Raw genomic sequence first — 24,942 nt, forward strand, 5'->3', positions numbered from 1 at the left:
CAAGCCTGTAGGGTTGCCTGGGGCTGTTGTGACCAATATGCAGGACCTGACACTAGGCTCTCCTGAAACTAATGCAGTTTGCCTTGGCCCATCAATCCAGTCTATCCAGGTCCCTTTGTAATGCCCTTCTCCCTTCAGGCAGATCAACACTCCCTCCCAGCTTGGTGTGGTCTGCAAACTCAATCCCCTCATCAAGATCATTAATAAAGATGTTAAATATGTGGTCCCTGTACCGAGCCCTGGAGGACGCTGCTCTTGATTGGCAGCCAACTGGGTTTAACTTTATTCACCACAACTCTTTGGGCCCAGCCAACCAGCCAGTGTTTCACTTCTTATGTTTTCCTTGACCTTGTGTAAGGAGAAGGAAAAAATCTTTCACCTGCTTGGGAAAACAGTGTTCTTTAGTCTTTCTTCCAAGAATACACAAGCCCATTCAACCCTGTCTCACATGCTGTGCCTTTTAAATCTTTTATCGCTTTCCTTACTCCATCCAGACTCTTGTTTACAGCTTTCCAGTGTGGTTCACAGTGTTTGAGTGAAAGCCTTCCCAGCAGTGCAGAGTCCTCTAATTCTGAGATATCCCACTTTATTTTCAAAACAGTTAATAGAAAAATCATTAACTAAATATGTGCCCAGAACACGCCAGCCCCAAGTGACAAGCCCTAGCAGCTGAACAGCAAAAGCAGCAAGCAATAGTTTGAAGTGGGCTTTTGCTGCAGTTCTGTATATATTTATAGCAGTTATATTTACATTCCATTTTTCAGGTTTCTTGTATCATATGGGACTGTGTCAATAGCCAAACCAACTCAACCCTCCCCCACCCCCCCCCCCAAAAAAATAACACCAACAACCCTTAATTTATCATATTCACAGCTTCCCTGTTATCCACCAAGACTGTTAAACAGAGAAATTAGATTGATTTTTCATGATTTGTTTGTGGCAAGTCCATGCTAGGTGAACTTCTAAGTACTTTGCTCTCTGACTGTTTCCTGGTTATTTAATAAGTTATTCTAGTGAGCTTTTTGGCTGTTAGTTATACCATTTGACTTATAATTTACTGACCCCTTTTCCTCAGACACTTGGTCTTCTCAAATGCTTTTGGACTGTCCCATTCTCTCCATGAGTTGGATAATGATCACCGGTGATCTCAAGTCGCTTTTGCTAGGGTCTGGTGACTATTAGAAGTAAGGTCCCACCAGATATCTAAAATTTATTTCAACCTCCCCCGTTTTTTTTCCTGCTCTGAACAATCATGCTACCATTCTTCACTCATTATTTAGACCTATTGGAGTTACTGTCATACTTCTGCATTTACTTTTTGTGGGCTCTTTCTGCATTATTCAGTATCTGCAATTTTCTTTGTTGTATTTTAATTTCTATTGCTTTTATCAAACTTCTTTAGTCGTCTTCTATGTCCCATGACAGTTGAAACTGATTTCATGCCTTGCCATATTTGATTCTGTTTTCTGCAGGCTGACACTCTTTGTTTGGTTTTTGTTTTCATCTGTTATGTCTTTTTTTTTTCTACTAGTGCACGTTCTTTTGCTACACATATGTAGATATGTGAGGTGGAATAAACCTTAGTCATTTTTCACAGTATCTCAGATTTTGGCTATGACAGAAGGCATGGTATTGGCTTGACAACTCTGCTTAGCAAATGGCTGATGTATTTCACTCAGAAGGGATTTGCCATATCTCAAATCCTCCATTTCTGTGTGCAGTTTGGCAGGGGTGAACCTTCCAGCTGAAGGACCATCCTGTTCTCATCCCAAAACTACTGTTGAGGAATGCATACTTCCTGATGTCAGCAGATGCAGGTCCAGTTGCTGTATTTTTCTCCATTGAAATGAAACCAGTCAATGAAACCAGTGAAGAAAAAGTTGTGTTGTGGACATCACAGAACTGAAGAAATGGTGCACCAATGTTAGTCAATAGTCATACTTCTGATGTAAGACGTGGTATCAGTCCTATAGGATTATAGGACAATTACTGACAAACACCTGCACGAAAAAGCAACGATGCTTTGGAACTGAAGAAACATGTGATTTGGAGTGCTGCATGACAGACAAGGGTACAGCACGTAAGCTGTTAAGTGCGCTGTGACTTCAGAACTGAGTTAGGTATTATTTGCCTGCTATTATACTCCATAGATACAGAAAAATAAAAAGATGAATAAGATGAACTGCTACATGAATTGCAATCTTCTGTGGTAATGAAATTACTTCATTAAGGTCAAGACAAGTCGTCTGGTAGGAAGATGGGAAGACTGACTCAAGCCATTGACTATGACATTTAGTTAGCCTGCAGTATCAAGTGGAGCCAAGCTAGAGCTCAGCTTGATGTGACATCTGCATTTGTCTTCCTATTTTTGATTACAGATGTGTTATCTCTAGGAGCTGGTGTGCTGTTTGAGAAGCGTTATTCCATGTGGAGTATACAGCACTAAATTCAAGTTGACTGGGCACCTCAAAATGCTGAGTTGGGAGGCTGCCTTATGTAAATAATGAATGCACTCTGTAAGATGCATGGTCAGTCTGACACATTGGCAGAAACATCCTTTTGGAAATGAGTTTAATATTAAAGAAAATTGAAATAAAGTGTATAGCAGGTAAATTACTTTAGAAGGAACTCTATCTTATTTTATAAATATTTTTAAATATGCAGACACACTTTTCTCAGCCCAGAGAAGTACAGCAGCTCACAGGTTGCAGATCTCACAATGAATCTGCAAGCTAATTAGTTTAATTGCAAAACCTGATTAGTTAGGATTAATTTTTACATAGTGGAGCTACATGTATTTCATCATCTGCAGCTCTCAGTAGGATCTGATGTTGGAGCAAGGATAAAAAACATAAACGCCAAGGAAGATAAGAAGACAATGATGTAATATTTATAAAATCACTGCAAAGAAGACCCACATTTATAATTAGCCAAAGGGACACTGTGTTGTGGAATTAAAGGGGACAAGGTTGAGAAGGGAAGAGTAAAATAGATGCAAAATGGATCTGAAAAGGAGTTTGGATTGCTGGGACGTAAGTAGCAGCAAATTAGCAACTGCAGTCATTGACTGTCATAACTGGGCAGCCAAGAATCAGCTGGCAGCAGGAACTGAAGCAAGAGGATACAACAAAGAAAAAAAAAGTATTTTGTCAGCATAGAACGTAAGCTATTTCTGGTAGTTGGTGCAATTATCACTGTCTTTCCCTGCTTCCACTGCAGAAAGACACAGCTGTCACTGGTTTTGGTCAGGCAGGACTGAACATGTGAAACTTCTATTCCCACTATTATGAACTATACTGAGCAAACTCTGGCCCTGTCACGGTCTGTTGGGTGTAAGTATAGAAACTCCAACCAAACAAAATACTCCTATGCCTTTCCATACTTAAGCTTATGATAAAGCCATTGCTTAAGCCCAATTTCCTCCTGGCGGTTTTTATCCCTGTAAACCAAGCGGTTGTAGACAAAGAGTGCACCCCACACAGGCAGCGCTCAGTGCGCGGGGCATGTGCTGAGGGAGGCAGAGCTGCAGGGCAGCTGGAGGATGTGGCTTCTCTGGGATGAGTCCTAAATTAGTCACACACAATAAAACAGCCAGCCAGAATTCATGCTGTATTCACCTCCAGTATTTTTGGCTGTTTTTTATCTGATCTTTTACCATTGTGAAGACTAAGTTGATGTTAAGTGTTTTAAGATTTATTTTCCTGGGCTAAGGAACATCTCTGCAGTTTATTTATTTAACAGTGCTTCAGAGGAGACCATTTCAGGCTCTATTTTTAAATATAAATGTGTATTGGTAAAGCTGCTTAGAATCAGCCAGATTTTGCAACGTAGATCCATATCAGATCGTTATAAGGAGGATGATTGCCCTACTGTTTCTAATATCACAGTGCTACATTGCTGGTATCCTTCAAGCAATTGTTGCTTGTGTTTGAGGAGGAAGGGTTGAGGAGTGCTTGTTCAGTCAGGTGCACTCTGTACTGTATATTGCAAAATCATGCCAGCTGGGGTAAGAGGACTTGCTTTTTGCAACACCACATTGCAAAATTCTCCTCCTTCACTCAGACAGGAGAATCTTCTTTTACAGTTAAATGCCATATAAATGTCATATGTGGTTTCACCGCTGTAATTGTCATCTCCAGTGGAGCAGAGCAGGCAAACTGGCAGCACTCACCTGGCAGGCCACACCTCCCAGGAGGTGCAAAGCAGAGAGATGAACTGGGCTGCAAAGCAGAGACTGTAAAGTACTCCAGCTGGATTTAAGAATAAAAGGTAGAAACAGTTTTCTGAGGAAGGAGAATTGATGACATGACATACTGTGAACAGCATGGCTGAGGTTGTGTGGGAGGTTTCACACTTTGCAAACCACGTGCTGAAACATGCATATTTCATGAGGAGAACCAGACACAGGTTTTCTCTCCAGCTTTCTGTGACTACTTCGAGGAGTTTTATCCAATAAAAATATCTCCAAACATGCAAGGAGACTGAAATCAAGTGCCTGCTCTTTGGCAGAAACTGAAGGGATCGAAGTTCAGATGCACTGTTAATTAATGACAGTCATTTTAGCTGTATAACCCTCTTCTCAGAAATTACAGGTCACTAGTGAACTGAGCAAATATAAGTTCAGTAGAACATGATAAAAATACAGATTCTGAGTATGCTTCACTACTAAGAAAGTCCTGCCTATCGTTTATATATGCTGTATCTCAGCTCCTCCCATTTGAGGCTGGGGGTTGGTTGGGAGGGGGGGTGGGGTGTCAGTCTTGGTGGATTGGAACAGTTCTGTGCTTCTCATTGCTTCCAGTACTACTTCTGCTAAAGAGCAACTCACCTAGAAAGCCTTGAACACTAATATTTTAGAATCATACAAACAGTAATGTTGGACAAGACCACTAAGATCATCAAGTCCAAACTCTAAGCCATCAAAAAACATAAAAACCATATAATGGCAATGCAACTGCCTGGATGTATAAAAGCAGATGAGCACTCTTGAATCAGAAAGCTGGACTGTCTTTGGTTTAAATGCTGTATCCTCAGTTGGAGCCAATTTTTGTCTCAGTGGGCTGAGATTTCTCCACTTGCCGGGGACTGGTGAGAGCATAACAGTATCTGGGATGCTGCTGACTTACGAGGGAAAGTCAAAGGTTGTCTCTGATGGGATTGGTGATGCTCACCCAGATGGGGGCCCTGAAATTACCTTTGGCCTATTTCTTTAACAGGCTAAAAAAGGGGGGGAGATTTCAGTGGGCTACAGTGGATAAACAAACCGTGGGCATACAAGATGAGTAACTTGAAGGTAAACATACCAAAGTCCTTTCCAAAGCTGCTGGGATCAAAGTGAAATAAACGATAGATCCTGGTGGACTTCTACAAGGTCATTCAGGACTCAACAGGGAGTCATTTAAGTTCATACAAAGTCCAGCAGAAAAAAATGTCACTGATGCAAATGGGCTTGCTTTTAAGAAAACAGACACGTAGACTCACGTGCCCAAATGTGCCTACGTAGAAGGGAGATGGGTGGCCAAAGTCTGTGGTGGAGGTCTTTCTCACATCAGAAAACATTGAAATACTGCGACTCCACGAAAGTCAGAGGTGCTCTTTTATGAGTATTGATCTTCGTAATAAACATTAATATTGAGTGGTAAGGCTACAGTTCAGATCTCAAGGACTTAAAAGGATATCCTTGTTTATTTATTTTACACTGAGAGCCTTATAATGTAAACACGAGAGCGTATGCCCCAAAGCTGTGCAATTCCTGGCTGCTCCAAGCTTATACACCAAGCTATAGCCTTCATGCCTGGAATGAAGCTCAGGGCCTGCTCTGTGTGCCAAGTTTGTCATTTGGGTAATGAAGAGAGGAAGAATTAGCCACGCAGCAGTGTGGAAGTTCAACATAACCCTAACAACAGGAAATCTGGAGCAGTGGAGTGCCCTTATCACACCAGCAGCCTGCGACTTGCCTCCTTCTTTCTGCCCAGGGTGCCTTTACTGAAGGCTGTGCAAAGATCAGTTTTTCCAACCTGCACAGCACAGCTGGTAATTTTCTTCACTCAGGAGGAGACAGCGTGAACATCATCACTGCACCATGTGGAAACCTTGCGGTTCCAGTGCTTGCCAAGAGTGCTGCTGTGCAGGGAGCTCCATCAGCTCCTTCCTCAGTCTGCTGTCGGCCAAACCCATACACCTCACATCTGTACAGGCTCTTTCAGACTCTTTGGGCTAAAACAGGGGACTGACAGCCCACAGTGGGGCACCCTGATAGGATCAATACATATTTTGCTACTTCACGCTTCAGAGAAGCTGTTTGCCACAGATCTCACTAGACATGGTTTGGGACTATTTGAAAATGTTAGAATTTAATAAAAGTGGGGAAGTGATAACATTTACCCACCTTGGGGCTGTATACATCTGTACATGTGCAAGTGTTACAGTGGTGGTGGTGTTTTGGCTGAAGAATCTCCTCGCACTGTCACCCTGTGTTATTATGAACAGGTACATTCGTCACTGACAATTTACTTCCCTTCTTCACTTTTTTTTTTTTTTTTTTTTTTTTTTTTTTTTTTTTCTCTCAATACCTAGGATATTACAATTCGGATCTTGCAGCCAACCTATCCGTGTCTTGGGATACCTCAGGGATGTTCAGAAGCTTCATGGAGACCCTCAGTTCATGAGTCATCACTTGGCTCCAAGTACTGGGAATTTAAGAGCTGAAGCTTTTGTGGTCTATTTTGTCATTCTCTTTAAGACAGCTTCATTCTAATAGGAGAGCTTATTCAAGATTTAAGCCTTTTTCACCTCTTTGTACTGGAAGGTTTCATTCCTGTTGGTAATCTGTTTATTTGAGGCCCTCTGGTGGTTCTCGTATGTATTAACCCGGTAACAATCTCTCAGTACACGGCTTCTGACTCCAGGGGGAGACGGTGCCAGACGCTGGGGTGACATCCCTGCTGCGTAACATTTGGTTGGGTTGCTCAGGTAATAACGGTGGCGATTCATACTTGAAGTCCACTGATATGTATAGGCCAAATGCTAAGGAAATACACACCTTCACTTCACTCTTGACACTGACTCACAGCTGAAGAAGCAGCCAGCCTGAATGGATAAGTAAAGCAAATAACTGATTATTGCAGAGTTTACAATAAACAGAAAGAGTAAGCACAGACAACAGCATGATAATCAGAAAGCCTGGGTAAATGCACTGGAAATCACAGAGTCTTTGTCTGCATGTCTTAACAAGGAGGCTAGCATTAGAATTCAAGTCCATATTTACTGCAGTAGAAAGGTATGAAGTTTTGTGACCATGGCTGCTTTTACTGTTGAGGGCAGAACCTGAAGAATAGGAAGAATCAATGAGACAGGAGTCTCATAGAGCCAGCACAACATGCAGACTCACCACAGGTTGTGACTCACCAGCCTTGTTATAGACTAATTTCCCCAACAAAGAATGGAATTGGGTTCAGGCCAGCTGTGGATATTTAGAAAACATCCAGTGAGAGCACTACAAATAGCCCTCCTGTCCAATTGGATGAATGGATAGAGATCCACTTCTTCTACCTTGCATCTGGAAAATGGGCAGACAGCATTGTCAGCAGCCAGTGCGCTGCAAGCAATCTGTGGTCAACTTGAATAGACAAAAATTCTTGTCTTCTGTTCTGCTCCATAGCTTTTAGCAAAAAAATCTGCGCTTGTGATTTTCAGAAATTAACTTTTATTGTTGCACCTACTATTTACTGTTATTACAGTCTGATGCTCTCAGCCTGCAGTTGTGCTGTCTGTGAATGAGATGCTACTCAGACAGGAGTGACTTTTAACCATGTCCTCTGTGTGACAAACACTGGTTAAGCTTGGGTTACTCCTGACCCTAAATATGTTAAAGGAGGAATTAGAAGGGGTGAAGAAGGAGAAAGGAATACTTTTTTCTTTTTTCTTTTTTTTCTATCATTCTTCCCATTTCAATGATAAGGGCTCTCCAGAAAAGCCTCCTTTTTTTTTTTTTTTTTTTTTTTTACCACAGCCTTTAGTGGTGCTAAAGCGCAGCAGTCATTGCTCTGCCTCCCAGGAGTGGCTCTACTAGCCATGGTATGGACCTTTCAGGAGAAAAGCTTGGTAAAGCAAAGGAGGAAGGATTTGTGGAAGGCACAAGGGCATGAGGAACAGGATGGAGACATACAGATATCTTAGTGGTGAAGGACCATGAGGAGTAAAGGCACAGGAAGGGTCGCTTCTATTAGGGACAGACAAAAGAAGTGACAGAAGTAGGAGGAAGACAGGAGCAGCTGGCAGGAGAACAGAGGCATACCCATGGGCATAGCAAAAATGCTGTGCCACGTATTTGAAAGTCCAAGTTCCCTTGGTTATGCTTACTTGGATCTGGATCACATGGAGTTTTTCCATGTCTGGTACAAAATGTAGTTCCTGATCTGGACTCACAACTTATGTAATGCTGCTGGATATCACAGAGGGGAAGAGAATTTTAATGATGGTAATGCCAAGGAGGCAGACCCAGTTCCTCCCAGGAGGATAGGCTGGCTTTGCTTTGCAGTCACCTGTAAGCTCAGCAAGAATAGGGTATGCTGGCTGCTTGCCAGTGGTTCTCCGAAGACCTGTACCACAGGAGGTCTCTGAGAGGAAATCCATGCCAGGCAGCTTGTATGAATGCTCGCATTTGTCTGGCAGTGAAACCCCAAATATGCCTCGTGGGTGAACCGTCTGCTGATGGAGGGTTACAGGGTTACTTGTTGCTTCCTAAATCAGAGGCTTGAATATTCAGGTTGCACAGAAATAATGGCTCCAGACTGACTTGGAAAGGTAAAGACGTGCCTTTACCATCACCACACCCGGCATTCAAGCATGGACAGTGCTTGGGGACTGGAAAGGCATCATGCAAAACCAAGCTGGATCCCTTCCTCCCCTCCCTTTTTATTTCTTTATAAAGGAAGGAAAAGATAGACATGCCAAGCCAAAATGACAGAGTACAGACAGGTACAGGCATCTCCCCACAGCCAGCCCTCACCCTGCTTCAGCTCAGCTCTTTAGCCAGTCCCAGCACGCTGCCCACCCTCCCATCTGCTCACAGCTTTTTGCAGTCAGTTTGTGTGGCTTCACGATACTGTCAGCTTGTGGGAGCAGGAGCTGAAGCCAGCAGCATAGCAGCATAGCAGCACTGAACACAGTACAGAGAGAAAGGGGAGCAAAGAGCTTGTTTGAAGCAGTTGTGTGTAACAATATAGAAAGTCCAAAGATCATCAATCTGCTATAAAAATATTACACTTCATAAAACCATGTATTATAAAAAAATCTATTTGGAAATGCTGGTAAACACGATAAATATCTGTAACCAGCTGCCCTTCTCATACAGGAAACGTAAAAAAGCACGAGCTTCAGAAGTTATTGTAAACATGAACGTGGAGCCTGTAAACAAACTCCTAAATCACGGTCCGTGTTTGGTCAGTTTTGCCTGGTACTGCCTCAGGTAGCCCCTGCACAACTGGTTACCCAGTGGTCCCACTTCACCATCAGGATACTGCTCCTGGCTGGCCTCGGATCTCACCTGAGCTGCCTAGAGAACAAGTACTGATACAACAGTAAGGAGGGGCAATTTGGCTACAAAGAACAATCAGAAACAATCTTTTAGCAACTAGTCTTCAATTTCTGCACTTCCAGAGGCCTGTTTTCAACTTTCCCTTTCAAAATTTCACTTCATCCAAAAAAGCATGCATTATCCCCATTTGCCTTTCCTCCATTTTCTCTAAAAATTATAAGCATCACATCCATTTAGGCGACACTTTCTGCACAAGCAGAATCTACAACTGTATATACGTAGGCAAGAATTGTGGTTGTACAGTTGAACACCACCATAGTTAACACACAGCACAGGGTGATGCAGAACGCCCCATTTTTACATTCTGAACTTCAGGCTGCAGAACATTTACCCATGCCAGCCAACATTTGCATACAGAGTCAGATGCCTCGTTAGCTATCTGTCCTGAGCACGCTGTCATTCACGTGCATGCAGGAATGCACGGTCTAGCCTTCCCAATCTCACAGATAGCTTGTAGCTAAAATTTGGCTCTGGGAACTAGTAGGACTTTACTTGTTCTGCAGCATTCTCATTCTGCACAGGCTTCTACCCAGTGCTCGCCTAAATGCTGAGAATTTCAGTTACGTACACATTTATTACCTTCACTTTCTGAGTAACATTACTCAAGTTTTTACTTTCAGAACTTTCCTTGTGCCTGCTGTGGGGGCAGTGCCTGGGTGAGGCCAGGGCAGGGAGCACATACCTCTAGGGGGTTTGGATGTGTGCTTCCAATGGATAGGTGGAAATGGGCTTGCACATTTTCCTTTGTTACAAACTGTACTAAAACATCTTATCAGCATTATTTTAAGCCTTTTTATTTTAATCTAAAGGATATCTAAGCTTGTTGGCCTAATTGTGCATCTTTTAGGATTTAGATGCCAGGATCTCCCTTGGCTCTTGCTTAAAGGAGCAGTACACAGATGTTCTCCAAGGGAATTTTGCTTCCGATTGTTTGCTATGGCATATTTTGCTACAAAATTCCATAGATACAGCTTCAACAGACCTGAATGAAAATCATTTTTGTGTGGAAGCTTAGATACCTCTTTTCTGCTACAATAAATCTGCATTGTCTTCCATGTTTGTCTGCCTTCGTCCTATTAGGGATTGCTCTACAAAATCAGGAATTCCCTCTGTGAAAACTGATGACTTCATAACAAACCTCAGGATTTCTTCTTTATAATCTCCACAGTGGCAAAAATACACATAGTCAGGACCATCTCCCCACAGCACATCATCTGAAAGCATACACCTTCTGGTTACTGGCATTTTACACAAACTTGTGGCACACTTCTTGAAGCCAGGATTTGCCTCCCACCTTTGCATGCACAATCTGGCATGGGTAAGCTGCTTGTTTAAAAAGCCCACTGCCTGCACCCACCTCAGTGGAGGGCCCTACTGCCCCATGCCAGTACATGTCACAGCAGAGCTGGTGCCTTGGTGCCTTGCTGCCATCCCCTGCCTGCTCAGATGCAAAGCACTTGCTTTGCTGACTATGCTGACATTCTCACTTGGATAAGCTGGGACTGCATGTTTTTGATACGCACACACAGGTATACATCTGGACACAATGGCAACAAAATCTTGTTATTCAAATACCATTGTATGTAATTTATGGGCTTATAAATGAAAATAATTAATGAGCATCAAAATGTAGCATTCTGTACATGGCCCCAACCTTGTATGGTTAATAGGGTGATAACTGCTGGGCTATAAAGAGCTCAGCCAGGAAGAAATTCAAACTATTGAACTCCTGGAAGAGCAGCATCCTGTAAGCTTGGCCTACAACATAATCAGATGGAAAAAGAAAAAGCTTGAAAAATTAAGACTGAGTACATCAACAAGGGATCAGACTGTTTCCAATGACTGTGAGGAGAATCCAAACTGAAACAAGGGGAGAAAGATGCCAGGAAATTTCTAGTGGAGACAAAAACTGTACCTAATATTTACAGCACTCTTTCTGCCTATGTACAATGACATGTTAAAAAGACATTTCGTTGAAACAATTCAAATCAATTGGGACACCAGAAAATCCAGCCCTCCCTCCAGATGCCCTCAGCATCCCCATGCCACCTTGCCTTCCTGCAGACAGAAGTCACATCCAGGGAGTTGGCTGGCACATCTCTGCATCAGTCAAGACATCTCTGACAGCAGAAATGTATGAGACTTAATTAGCTTCCAATGAAAAGTGTAAAAACAGCAAATAGCTAATATTGAGCACAGCTTAGCCAGAGTAGAGAATTAAGCAAATTATTCTCTGCTGCTTTGTAAATAAACGTAGCCACACCTATGCATGTTCCCACACAGCAATTCAAGCCAATTCATCCTCTGTGTGAAGTTTCACAGCATTGTTTATTCTAGAAAAGAGAAGGCCTTCAAGAGGAGCTGCTTTGCAGCATTCCTGTGTGCACAGCACATAAACCTGGACATTAAATATTGGTTTAAATTATTAAGAATAAATTTAAATTTAAAAATAGGCTAATGCAAACAAACAAAGTTCAGTTAACACTGGAACACAGATAGTTTTAGGAAGCATTTGCTTTAGCAAATGCAACTCATCGTCCCCCTGAACACTGATGCCATGACCCGGTAATTTCACATGGCACCATAGTGCAGCACTACCCAGCCAGGCAATTGCCACCTCTAGCACACAAAGCTCCATGTTAACGTTTTGTTTTGTTTTTTTCTCCCTTCAAAATAGACAAAAACTCAATATAGCACATTAGCTTCTCCCCACAGAGCATCTCAGGTGACAAAATTCACTCAGAAAACAAAACAAAAGCATTATAAAGAAGAATCCTGGGCAGCTCGTGATCACCATATGCCACAATGGGTAAGAAAAACAATAAAAAAGGTAGCTCAGGGAATGAGGAAAAAGGTCCACTTTGCTGAGACCTTCTCAACCAAGTTTTATTTCCCTGAACTTGAATAATCCAGGCAGTAGGGTACAGATTTTTTTTTTTATATATATATAAATATAGATGTATATATATTTATATAAATATAAAAGCATAGCATCCTCCTGTCTCTCCTCCTGATTTATTATGGTTAAAGCTTGTGACAGAGTTGGCTGGGCCCTTCAGAAATGGGCACTCCCCAGTGGTGGCAGTGACCTTGCCTGCATCCAGAGGCAGACGGCCTTCTTATGAGCTGAGACCAGACATCTTTGTCACCTCTCATCCATAGGCTCCACTACTTTAGACAAATGCTTTCCCACAGACCCATGGGACTCAATAGCCCTCTTGGAGGACTATGTTTCTCAGAGACTTTCTGCTCTCAGAGGACCAGACCTCTGTCAAAGTCAAGCTCACAGCGTGCACTTCTCCTTGAGCGCTGCTGACATCGTTCCAGACAGGGCAGGGGCAAAGTGCAAAAGATTTCTTGGAATCAGAAGGTGTTTCCACCACAGACAGCTTGCTCTCCTTCATGCTGTACAGCATTAATTTCCAGTAAGGTATTATCCATGTGTCTCTGCAGCCTTCAGTCCTCCTGGGGTGAGTGGAGACCAGTAGGCGACCAGCCGAGCACTTCATCGTGATGCTTGTGGGAACTGCTGAGAACATTCAAATCTGACTGCATCTTCTTTACAAAAAGTGCTTTTCTTGAGAAAAAAAACAGTGAAAACTATGTTCCTGCAGAACATCTTAAAGACTCTTCTAGGGAGGGATGGATGGAGCATGTCTACTTTATTTGGCTTTACCTCAGTAAGGAAACAGAGCTACTAGCAAAATTGGCACATCTTTGTGAAGTTGTTAAACTCAGGATTCTGGCTGGAATGTAAAAGAAATGATGGAGGAAAGGTAGATTTTGCCTTATGCTGGACTTCTGCTAGTTCCGGTGATTTCATGTGCAAGGTGTCCAGAAAAGTTATACTAACCAACTAAAGATGAATCTCTCAAATAATAAACTGTGGGTTTCCAAGGAGACCTTGTGGGGCTACTGCTACAATCTGGTTGAGGTAAGTCTTTTCATGCCCCTCCGCTGAGCCAGATTGGAGGACAATACAGGCTCCAGCCTTGGTGCCTGAGGTGTACGGTTTAAAGCAAAGTAAGTGGCTGCCATTGCACCCTGTACAATAGAAAAAGAGAAAACATTGAGCTAAAATTCATTTCTTAGATGCTTCTTCCCTCTCTTTCCCAGTCCAATCCCCTGGGTGCAGGCCCAATTTCCATTAAGTGATAACAATGATTGCTGGCTGACAGACAGATGTAGCGCCTGATTCAAAGCAGTAGGCAGCAGTACATAGACAGAGTTCATTGTAATGCAGCTGAAAGTTAACAATATCAAGCAGGTGATGAGTCAAAAAGCTTTACTTTTAGTACAGTGCCATATTAAATTTCGCCTCTGTGGCAAACTTTTCCCAATTCCTCTCCCTTTTTCTAGATTATTTACAAAAATCCCAGCTCTTTCTGCCAGAAAGGGATAGCTAGGAGTGTAGGACATACCTTCACCAGGTGAACATCCTGTCTGCTAAGTTGATTTTGAGACAGATATTCCCTGTTCACTATCCATGGATGTCTCAACACTTGAACTGCTGTGAGACGCTGATGAGGGTCTACGTGAAGCATTTTAGACACGATATCCTAGGTTCAAAAGGAAGAAAACAGTAAGAGGGAAAAAGTAATTAATAACAGCACAGGATTTAGTAATATCTTCTCAATGACACAGTCATCACCAGCCTGTACAAGTGAGAGGAGTCTGCATTTTAGAAATGCTGTATATTTTTAAAATAAAAAGTCTCATCTTCAAAATGTTCAGGTGTAACATCCAATTCTCGAATGATAATACAACTGAAAGATAATGTGGAAGGTATTCAGCTTACTGAGTGTTAATAATTATGGTGACTACATAAAGGCGATAAACTCTGTCTAGAGAGGATGCCATCTGGAGACATCCAAGCAAGTTACTAGAATGAATTGCAGTTTTTTGACTGAATATATCATTGTTTTTCCATTCCATAATGCCAGTTGGTAAAAGTGAAATCTGGAGGAATACATAAACTGTGTCAAACTTTCTAATTAATGCCAGACAACTGGAAGCTCAACAGCTTTCCTGCCCATGCACCTATCTCACAGACTAGTGCATAGATTCACATCCAAAAGTCTCAGCACCAGTTTGAATTCCAGATCCTGGGATTTCCAGGCTTTGTGATAGATGTGTGGCCTCAACTGCAGACAGCATAGGAGTTAAAAATGCTAGTTTAAAAACTGCCTGCTCAATCTTACGTGACTCACATACAGACCATGAATTCATGGCACTGACTACCCTGCACTTCTACTCACAGTTCAATTGCACGACAAAAGAGCTGCATGCTGATTTGAGAGTATTCACAATTGAAGATGCTGCGTTACACCTTATTTTAACTAAAATAGCTACTAAAATTCCAAACACTATTTTGCGCAGAGTGGTATGAACATAAATAAGCAAGCTCTTATTCCACAGGGCACTGAGAAATAACCCTTCTGACCCTCTCTAAGTTGGATACAACTGCAGGCTGCCAGTCCATTTAACAGGATAGGAAAAAAATTAAGGATGCATCTACTGACCTTTGCAGTATCTGATACTGAATCCCAGTTTCCTCCAGTAAGTGCGTATTTGCCACTGCCAATCCTGGCCAGAATCTCCTCTGGGGTGTCATCTGGCCCATTTGCAAAAGGAGTGAACCTATTAAAAATAAAAGTTTAATTTGCAGGTATTTGACTTCTAGGATCTAGTGATAAACACCATAGATTTCAACAGGGATTTTCTTCCAGACTGAACTGCAGACATGGTTGATTCATTTTCACTCAAAATATGCAGTGCACTGTTTCCTCATATTAAGTTGTTTTGCAGAGGAAAGACATTACATTTTTTATATAAAATTTCTATTATGTTCTCAGTTTTATTGAAGGCAATATACTTTTATAAAATAACACATGCTTTTACTTTTTCTGTATTCATTTTGACTTTGCTTTATTCTTGATAGAGGAACCTTCATATTGGGAATAAAATGTAAAAATAATGAGGGAGAAAAAATAATTTCTGAAATAAAAAAGAAAAAAGAAAAAAAAATCTTTGCAATCTATTCTGCAGTCCTTTGTTAATCATAACATGCAAGATTGCTGGACAAAACAAATTTTATGCAATAGCTGATTTAAAAACTTCCTGATCTAGCCAGTCAGAAATCAGTAGTAAAACATACTCAGCTTTACAAAATCAGTGCCACCGGGCCCAGATATTTTTTCTACACAGACTGACAAGTGATGAATGACAAGATTTTGCAGCTGACTAAAACATACCAGGCCAAAATTTATTCTGCGATTTTAAACAGCTGTCTACTTTTAGAAGAAGGGGTATCTGGGATTTGTATACCTTCCCTTCCGTCTGTCTTTGCTGTCGTGGATATACATCAGTTTGTTTCTTCTGCTGTTAAACAGATACTGGGATTTGGCCTCAGTTTCTTATCCCCTTGTTTTGTAAAAGCACATCCAATTTCTCATGCTGTATTTTGTCATTTCCACCAGTGTTTCAGATTTCACAGAAATTCAGCCCAGAAACATACAGGCTGTTATTCTATTCCCATCAAAGGGACACACTGAGAGTTCAGGACTGGCTGAAACTCCACTCTTTGTGTTAATAGTATCCCAGACCTGTGCTCCAGCCCTTCACTTCATGTCTGAGCCCTCTCTGCTCATAGAAAAGCTGGGAAGAGGATAACATCATGGGTGCAAATAATAGTCAGCTCCTACTGCTTTCCTCTGGTAAGGAAGACAAAAGCATTCACAATACAGTGGTGACACCTCAACTGTGTGATCTGTATTTCAGATTCGAATAAATTTAAAATCATAGAATCAAAGAATGGCTTAGGTTGGTAGGGACATCAAGGATCATCAAGCTCCAACCCTCCTGCCACATGCAGAGCTACCAACCTCCTTTTTGATGCATTTTTTTTACGAGTGACATTTTAAAACAAAACATTTTGAATGTATTGTCCTGTTTTTAGCTGAGACAGCCCCGTTATATTTCAGATAATGTTGAGCACAACTGTACTCAGGATCAAAATAGGGCAGGAACTCCTGGCACCTCTTCTATAGTTCACAAAGCAAGTGACATAAATAACACAGTGACAGGACCTGTTTGTTTTCTGCATGAACTTAGGAATACAAGTTTCTTGCCACAGCTGAATGATCATGAAGTAGAACTAAACTGCTGTGAGTGGTCACTGGATAAATACACCAATAAATAGGATATATATGCACATGTCATGGCCTGCAGCCAGCAAGAGAAATGAAGTTCGGGGGCTTAATAAATCCAGATTGGATTTGCACACAGTGTTTCCTATTCGCTCCAGCACACCTTATTCTTATCCCACACTGCTTATTTTACTATTTCTCTCAGTCTTTTTGCATCAATACTTAGCCAATCCATTAGTAGGTTTCCTAATCCAAATACCCCCCAAGAAGATCCTGCTGCCTGTTCCTGTCCTTGCTGGTCTATTTACTTTGCCTCTTCTGCAGCATATTTTTTTGAATAGCATCTGAAAATGAGGTTTTGTTGTTTTCTTTTTTAGCCTTTTAAATTGCTCAGATACCTCAACAACAATAACCATAGGAGAAGAATGAAGCTGAAGAGAATACATGTATTAATAGACACAAATAAATCTCCTCTTATGTGTAAGGTAGCCATGATCTGGCATATACTCCAACATTGCTCTCCCAGTGCAACACTTTCACGCTACTTAAGCAGTCAGTGAACCTTTTAGGACTCAAAGTCTCAGTGAACATTTACACGCCCAGGATATTAAAACCCTAAGCGGCTTGTAAAGTGTCAAAGATATTCACATGTTTTGGAAAAATTTGTTCGAATTCTAGGTCTCAGCATCTGTTTTCTTGCCTCTTACAACTGAAAATATCTCCTGGAATAGGCCAGGCATTTTGCTGTCTCTATCTTAGACTCCTTTCTGGCTTAATCACTGCTGAAGAATACCCGCTGGAGGACAACCTCTCATCTTACCCTGCCAGCATGGTGTACAACAGGATCCCCAAGCTCCAGATGTCACAGGCTGCATCATAACCTTGGCGCTTAAGGACCTGTGTGAAGAAAAGATGGGGGAAAAAATACAAGTTAATCTGATTCCTGAATTTTTGCTTCTGTGTTTCAAAAAGCATTGATCAAAGGTTGTTTCAGGCAATATTTCCAGGGCTTGCCCTAACACCTGGCTTGAAGAGGTGTCTGCTCAGGAGCCAGCTGTTGGTAGCAGCACAGAGGGGCTCAGGCCAGGGTTGGTTGGTCAGTGTGCAGGTCCATCTTTACAGGTGTGTTGGTGGTGTGTTGGAGGTGTGTTGGCCTTCAACATCAAAGCAGGGCAACCCTCTCTACTTTTTTCAGCGTTTTAAATATTTCTTGAAGAAAGCTCTAAATACTCTTAAATGTATCCTCCAATCAGGAAGGTCACCAAGTACGCTGTGGACGAATCAAGCATAGGGCTGACTGACAGTGGAAGCATGTCTTAATTTTATTTGGATCTAATACAGCAACTGGATGTTCACTAATTCATATTTTATGTCATACTCATACAGATACATTACAACTGCAAAGAAAGCTAAAAGGTTTATCTTACTTCTAGTGTAAGCAAAGTGGCAGCATTTAGATGGGGATTCACACTAATGTGTGAAAACTTTTCCACACAGAGAAAGCAAATTTCATGATACTCAGCAGAGATCTGAGAAGGTTCAGGATTGGTACAGGATGGACAGTTAGACCAGCAAGGATGTAATATGGATTTAATCTATGCAAATGCATAACAGAAGAAATATATGTTTGAGTCCCTGCAGGTCCAAGTGAAATTAAAGCCAACAACTGACAAGCACTGGTGCGATCAGGGGAGGAGCTGTGTTTCTCTTTGGCTCAGAAAGACTCATGAGCCACCTCCAGATCTTCTTTGTTCATAAATGCAAACAACCGTTCTGTTTACTTAACTAAGTTCTGACACACAAGAAGATTTTAGTTCCCTTCTGGTGGATCAGATGCATCATTATTATTATTATTATTATTATTGTTATAATTTTCAGTTTTTCAGAATTATTTTCAGTTTCAGAAAATGTTGCCTTGACAAATTTTACAAATGATGAGTGGTAAAGCAGCCATCTGCCATGCTGCTAGGAGAACATTTGCCACACTGATATAATATGGAGAAAAAGCACACTTTCTCCTGTGACAAAGCTGGTAAAAATCATGCTTCTACCTTTCTCTCCTGTGCTTCATGTGTACTCTCAGGCTGTTTTAATTGTTTCTATGGCTTTAGTTTGTGCATTCATTGCTCCTCTACTATGTTAGAATTTATGCGAAAAAAAACTTCAATCTTTTCTATTTGTCAAGCTCAGTTGCTTCTTGCTTTGTATGTGAGACTGAATACCCAACATTTATCCCTTGGTGTAGGCATTCTTGTTGCTTCTTAAGCAGTTACATTTTCATTGCCATCACTGTCTTTCTCAAATAACAAAAGGACAATAGAGTCAAATACAAATGACAGAAAAATTAGGTAGTGATGAAATTTAGAGAAGTAGGCTATTAAGCAAGTATTCACAAAGCCCCAAAATGATGGGCAGGAGTTGCTGATAGCTATTGCTATCATTCAATTTGCAACAACTCTGCAAGACAACAGGGACATTGACTCTGTTCCATTTCCTAAGAAAGCTTTGGTGGCAGATACTTCTCACCTGCAGCAACATCACTCCATGGATAACAATAGCAGACAGTTAGTTAGCGGTGACATTGCTTTTCTAAAATGTCTCTAGCTGACTTTTGCAACTGTTGTAAAAGGAAGAAAATGAAGCTGGCAGGAGCAAGTGCTGGAAATTTTGACCAAAATGGGGCTTTATGAGGGGAGGAGGGGGGAGATCATTGAACAATAACTTGTATCCTAGAAACAGATCTAAGTGAAAGCAAGAAATCTAAGCTTAATGAAAGAGCTTTGCAAAAGTTTCTGCCCACTAACAAGGCTCTGGTTCTAAGACAAGGCTCTGGAGAGAACTCGCTGTGGTCTTCCAGTACTTGAAGGGAGCTTATAAGCAGGAGGGGGACGGACATTTTTCACGGTCTGATTGTGAAAGGACAAGGGGGAATGGCTTCAAACTAAAAGAGGGTAGATTTAGGTTAGATGTTAGGAAGAAATTTTTTACTCAGAGGGTGGTGAGGCACTTGAACAGGTTTCCCAGAGTGATTGTGGATGCCCCATCTCTGTAGGTGTTAAAGTCCAGGTTGGATGGGGCCCTGGGCAACCTGATACGGTGGGTAGCAGCCCTGCCCACAGCAGCAGGCTGGAGCTAGATCTTTAAGGTCCTCTCCAACCCAAGCTGTTCTGTGATTCTATGATTCTCCGGTAGACTGCTGGAGAATTTAGGGTCTAGGTCACCTAAAGAATTTGGTGGGATCTGAAATATATTCATGAGCTGCTTTTTAGCTCCACACATGGCAGAATGCTGTGGTGCCCAGAACCAAACTTCAGCTCGATTCATTCAGTTGTGACAGTGACTCAGACGCTTCTCTAAATTCCTCCTATTTCTATGCATTTTGATTTACTGAATTAACAGTGTTATAAATACAGCCTTTCTCAGCTGTGTCAAAGACAGGGATACGTATGGGCATGAAAGATAATAATCTTATAATTTTTAATGAAAAAAAGAAGAAAAGAGAGTTCAAAGATTTTGGAGGAAATCTGCGGAATGAAGTCCTTTTAGTTTGTGCAAGGGCTATGCCGAGGCTCAGTAGGCTGCTCACTCGCTGTTCACTCTCTGCAAACAACATTGCTCACGCTAGGTGGCAGAGTGCTTCTTTCTTTCTGAGAATTTTCAACTTATCCACTATTCTCATCCGAACTACAAATTAAATGTTTCCAACAATAAAGCTAGACTCAAGTAGCAAATATGTCATCAGCCCTCTGCTGCTATCCTTCTGTGTCATCATTCGGTCTGACTTCCTGCCTTCTTTGCATATTGCAGATGCTGCAGTGGGGCTCAGAAAATGCAGAAGCCAGGTCCAGGCTGGAGGGCAGCATTATATCACAAATGTAAGTAGTGAGGCCTCTATGTAAGCTCTCCGGCAGTTCCAGTAACATTTCAGTTAATCTCAGACATTTCCTGCTTTTTAGTTGGACTTGTCTTGCTCATCACAAACTGGGAGTGTGAGTTCTGCCTTCGGTTCAAACCAGAAGAGGCTAAACTGAAACAGCACTAGGCTGATGACATTTGTGATTACAGACACTGAACAAAACAGCCCATCAGGAAAACCACATACACCTATTTTAATCACATTGTATCTTGGAGAAAACCTCAGAGCTCTAAATCTTACAAACACAATTTTTTGTTTTGAAATTAAACATCTGTGGGTGCCACAGATCTTTCGTTACTTATTTTGATACATTTCATATAGCTCATTCCAGTATCTAAAATGAAAAAACATCCAGACAATGATAAAATAAAAACCAAATCTGTTTTGGCAGTGGAAGGTTTTTTTTACTGAAAAGAAAAATATTTGTTTGAATTTATACTGCCCCTGATAATACTCCCAAATTCTCTTTCTGGTGCTGGATCCTTGTATCTTGTGGCATCATGGAAGGACCATGTACAGGAAGATCATCCCATTTTTTCACTTCTCAGTTGCATCCATGCAGAAGAGCATTGGGTGGAGGACATTTATGAGGAAGAAAAAGAGAGAGGAGCAGCACCCACTGACAATGCAAAACTACCACTCCCTGAATGTGGGGCTTATTTAGCTTGTTTCCGTTTTCACATCTGTAAAAATAGGAAAGTAGCCCTCTCCTTCCTCACACAGTTGTTAGCTCTGGTAGTGATGGGAACCTCAACATATTGCAATCAGCAGAAAAGGGCAGGTCAGTTCTGGGTTATTACTTGCATCAAACAGTCTGTTTCTCCATGAGCAGCTGGGCAGGGTATGGTAAGAGAAATGATATAAGAAGCCCAGAGACTTGATGCCACAAAGAAATTTACTCCTTGTTTCCAAAATGAGAGTAAGGACAAACAGGAAGGCCTGGGAGAGAGGGGTTTCGAGACTTATACAATTTTCCTATCTTTACTATTAGTCCCTGTATCCCCTGAACTTGAAAACATCAGGAGGAGGGATGTTTCAGTGTCCCAATGAAATCATTGCAAAGCTCCTACCAACTTCATTGTTGTAAAGATTTCATCCATGGGTATTTCTTTTGGGTCTCACTCCTGATATTGAGACTAAAAGCAACTTCCCCGAAAAGACTGACAGGAATAGGAAACTTAGTAATAAAAGCTGTGAAAGTTCCTGTAGCTGTGTGTCTGCCCTGCTCCTCTTTGAAAGGCAATGAGAAAAGGGTGAGAGGGACAGAAGACTTCTTTCTATGCCATATGTGTCAGCCACAGCTTTGAAACGTGATCCTACCTCAGGGGCGACAAAGTTGGCGGTGTAGCAGGGAGTCATGAGCAGCCCATTCTCTGCTCTCAGTTGCTTGGCAAAGCCAAAGTCACAGATCCTGATGGAGTCTGGGTTTCCTGACTCATCCATGTAGAGGATATTACTTGGCTTCAAATCTCGGTGAACCACCTTAATGAGAAAGCAGTGAATAATGAGTAAGGAGAGGAGGAGCACGCAGGATTGGCTTCCATGTCTGGTTTGTTGTTTGAGTAAGTCAAGAGCTTGCACCCAAGATGTTTCTATTTTGGAGAAAAGCTGCATAAAAACCTCAGGTAAATAAAGGAGAAAAAAAAGTTTAAAATCTGTTAAAACAAAAATGAGTATGTTTTGCAACCTCTGCTGAAATATGATGGAGCCAGCTGTCCTAAGGAGGGGCAACCTTCTTGAAGGCAGTCAAAGGGGCTGCTGTACAAACACACTGGTGTCAGGGTCTCTCAGATAGCCCTCTCTCAGATATCAGTCTCTCAGATATTCAGCTAGAAAGGTCACAGTGAAATCCTGCCATTGGAGGAAAGCATCTTCTTGTGACTTAGAAGTGGCTAACGTTCGAAAAGAAAGGCTATTTTTCACAAAAATCTTCCCTGTAGGCAACCAATGCTGCATATTTTACAACAGGTACTGCATTTCTATGGTGGGGAAACAACTTTTACTGATTATACAACTGGAAAACTATCATGAATACATACTGGTCCAAGCACAAAATATGCTTGCTTTAACCATGAAAGGAAAAAGAATCAAATATTTGACCAGTTATGCAAACTGTTTGTCCTTGAAAAGTGGAAAAGGAGAGGCAGCTTGGACTTTAAATCAGCTCTTCAACAGCATGTCAGGAAACTTTCGCATCAGCTGCTCAAACTGTCACTTCAATTTGGAAGCTGAGCATTTATTTTTTCCACCTGTCTCAGATAGATTTCCACCTGACTCAGATGTTCTATTGGAAAATCTGATAAAAGATACTGCAATAATTACAGCAATAAACAGAAAGGAATAGCAGTAAATAATTACTATGTCAGAAAGATACCTGAAAATCATTATAGTTCAGGGATGAAAACACCACTTTGACGTACTCTAGTTCACACGCAAAATGGCTAGAAAGGCTACAATCCTTTTTTACATCTCAAATACAATTCTAAATGTGGAAAAAGAATGAAACATAACTTCACCGAACTTGTTTTTCGGGGAAAAAAATACGTTTGTATTTTAGAGAAGGATAATCACAACCATGTGCTTTTTCAAAATGTTGGAGTTTACAGAAGTTGCTGCAGAGAAGCAAAAATGTAATGCTTACCCCCTGTGAGTGCAGGTAGTCCACAGTCCTGGTGATAGTGCACAGCACAGCGCTGGCCTCTCGCTCTGAAAAACACTTCTGCTGAAGAATGCGGTCCAGGAGCTCTCCTCCCCGCATCAACTCCATCACCAGGTACACATATTTCCCATCATCATAGACCTGTGAGAGTATTATAATAAACATATATTTTGGACTCAAGCTTCATCTAACTTGGTGAAGGTCTGCTCTTTAATCAGCCTAGTGGCTTGAACGTAAGATGTTGGAAGAAGAAAATGTCAGCTAATGCATAGGAAATGTGCTTGTTATGCTTAACATCAGAAAAGACAACTTTATAAAACAACTTCATCATCACTTTTTTCTCGTGTCTGTAGCAACTTGTTGATTTGTCCATGCAGAAACTCAGCCTTCCTGATCTGCTATCATGTCGGCAGAGTAGACCAAACTGCTAAAAGCAGCACAACTTCACACAGCCTGAAATGTCTCCTGGCTCTCACCCAAGCTTCCTTCCCTGTAATGTTCTCTTTCCCGTTTTACAGAGTAATGTTTGCCATTTTAAATACCAATATTTCCCTTTGAGTCATGATCAGCTAAATGAGCTGTATTATACTGTTGGCCAAGACCAGCTTCCAATGATGTCATAGAGTTTTTATTTGCAGTTCTGGTGAGTATATTGGCATGAGCTGTATCATGTACTTATTTTCAATGTCAATTGAAAGGGGAAAAAGACATTTCTTTGTCTAAGTTGGAAGATGTCCATTTTCATGTCATAATCCCTTATCTAGGTTGAAATAATAGACAGTGTTACAGTCATCAATGCCAAGTGCTTTTGGAAAGGAATATAATTTCCCTTTTGCACAGTTTTAAGACACTTCAATATTTAGAATTGGGTGAGATTTTCTTGGGGTATGTGATCAGAAAATGTAGACTTCTGTAAGGTGTGAACCATAATGAGTTACTGGCTGGAAAATTACTGGAAAGTACTGCAAAACCAGGTGTATTTTGTTGTTCTCCAGCATGGTGCACCTTTGATTTTTTCCGCAGTTGATTAGACAAGACTTGGAGAGTGTACAACCTGACTTGTTTTTCCATTTGTTAGCCAATAATTTGTTAATGCCATCTTTTTTTCCTTGACTTCAATGTGTCTTAACTCCAAACTTAAATTAGAGAATTTTCCAGATAAGAGGTGAGCCTGATCATAAAGTGAAAATTATTTAATATTGTAATGCTCAGTGAGTACTCACATCTTTAAGAGTAATGATGTTTGGATGCTGTCCGTATCGCAAGAGAATCTCTATTTCTTCAGAGGGGTCTCTCTTGCTCTTGTCAATTATCTGGAATAAATAAAGCACTGAGTGGTAAAATACCAGCTAGTAGCATAAAGAGCAAAACCAAACTTAATATCTAAAATTCTTTCACTTATAATTTTTCTAGTAAAGGCCAGCTCAAAAATCTAAAAATGATATTTGAAAAGTCTTGATTGTCAGATGAAGTCCCTGATGACTGGAAGAAAAGACAGTATCACACCCATTTTTAAGAAGGGTAGAAAGGATGACCCAAGAAATTACTAACTTGCCAGCCTCAACTCTGTGCTAGAGAAAATCACAGAACAGACTTTCCTGTGCTAAGACACATGGAAGAC

The 24,942-nt window shown here is 41.2% G+C and overlaps 1 protein-coding gene across 4 annotated transcripts in view; it reads right to left on the minus strand.

Moving 5' to 3' along the window:
- Nucleotides 1-8,031: 8,031 nt before the first annotated feature.
- Nucleotides 8,032-24,942, minus strand: part of RPS6KA2 (ribosomal protein S6 kinase A2) — a 263,441-nt gene continuing 246,530 nt past the window's right edge. For all 4 annotated transcript variants that reach the window (XM_048936514.1, XM_048936516.1, XM_048936518.1 and 1 more), the window contains 7 exons: nt 24,545-24,634; nt 23,304-23,462; nt 21,983-22,144; nt 17,567-17,643; nt 15,121-15,238; nt 14,020-14,157; nt 8,032-13,642 (listed from right to left, as the gene is read on the minus strand). In XM_048936514.1, the coding sequence (XP_048792471.1) occupies nt 13,517-13,642; nt 14,020-14,157; nt 15,121-15,238; nt 17,567-17,643; nt 21,983-22,144; nt 23,304-23,462; nt 24,545-24,634 (870 nt within the window). In that variant the 3' untranslated portion in view covers nt 8,032-13,516. The remainder of the gene's footprint in view (nt 13,643-14,019; nt 14,158-15,120; nt 15,239-17,566; nt 17,644-21,982; nt 22,145-23,303; nt 23,463-24,544; nt 24,635-24,942) is intronic.

The sequence above is a fragment of the Lagopus muta genome, chromosome 2 (assembly GCF_023343835.1).
Source record: "Lagopus muta isolate bLagMut1 chromosome 2, bLagMut1 primary, whole genome shotgun sequence".
Lineage (NCBI taxonomy): Eukaryota > Metazoa > Chordata > Aves > Galliformes > Phasianidae > Lagopus > Lagopus muta.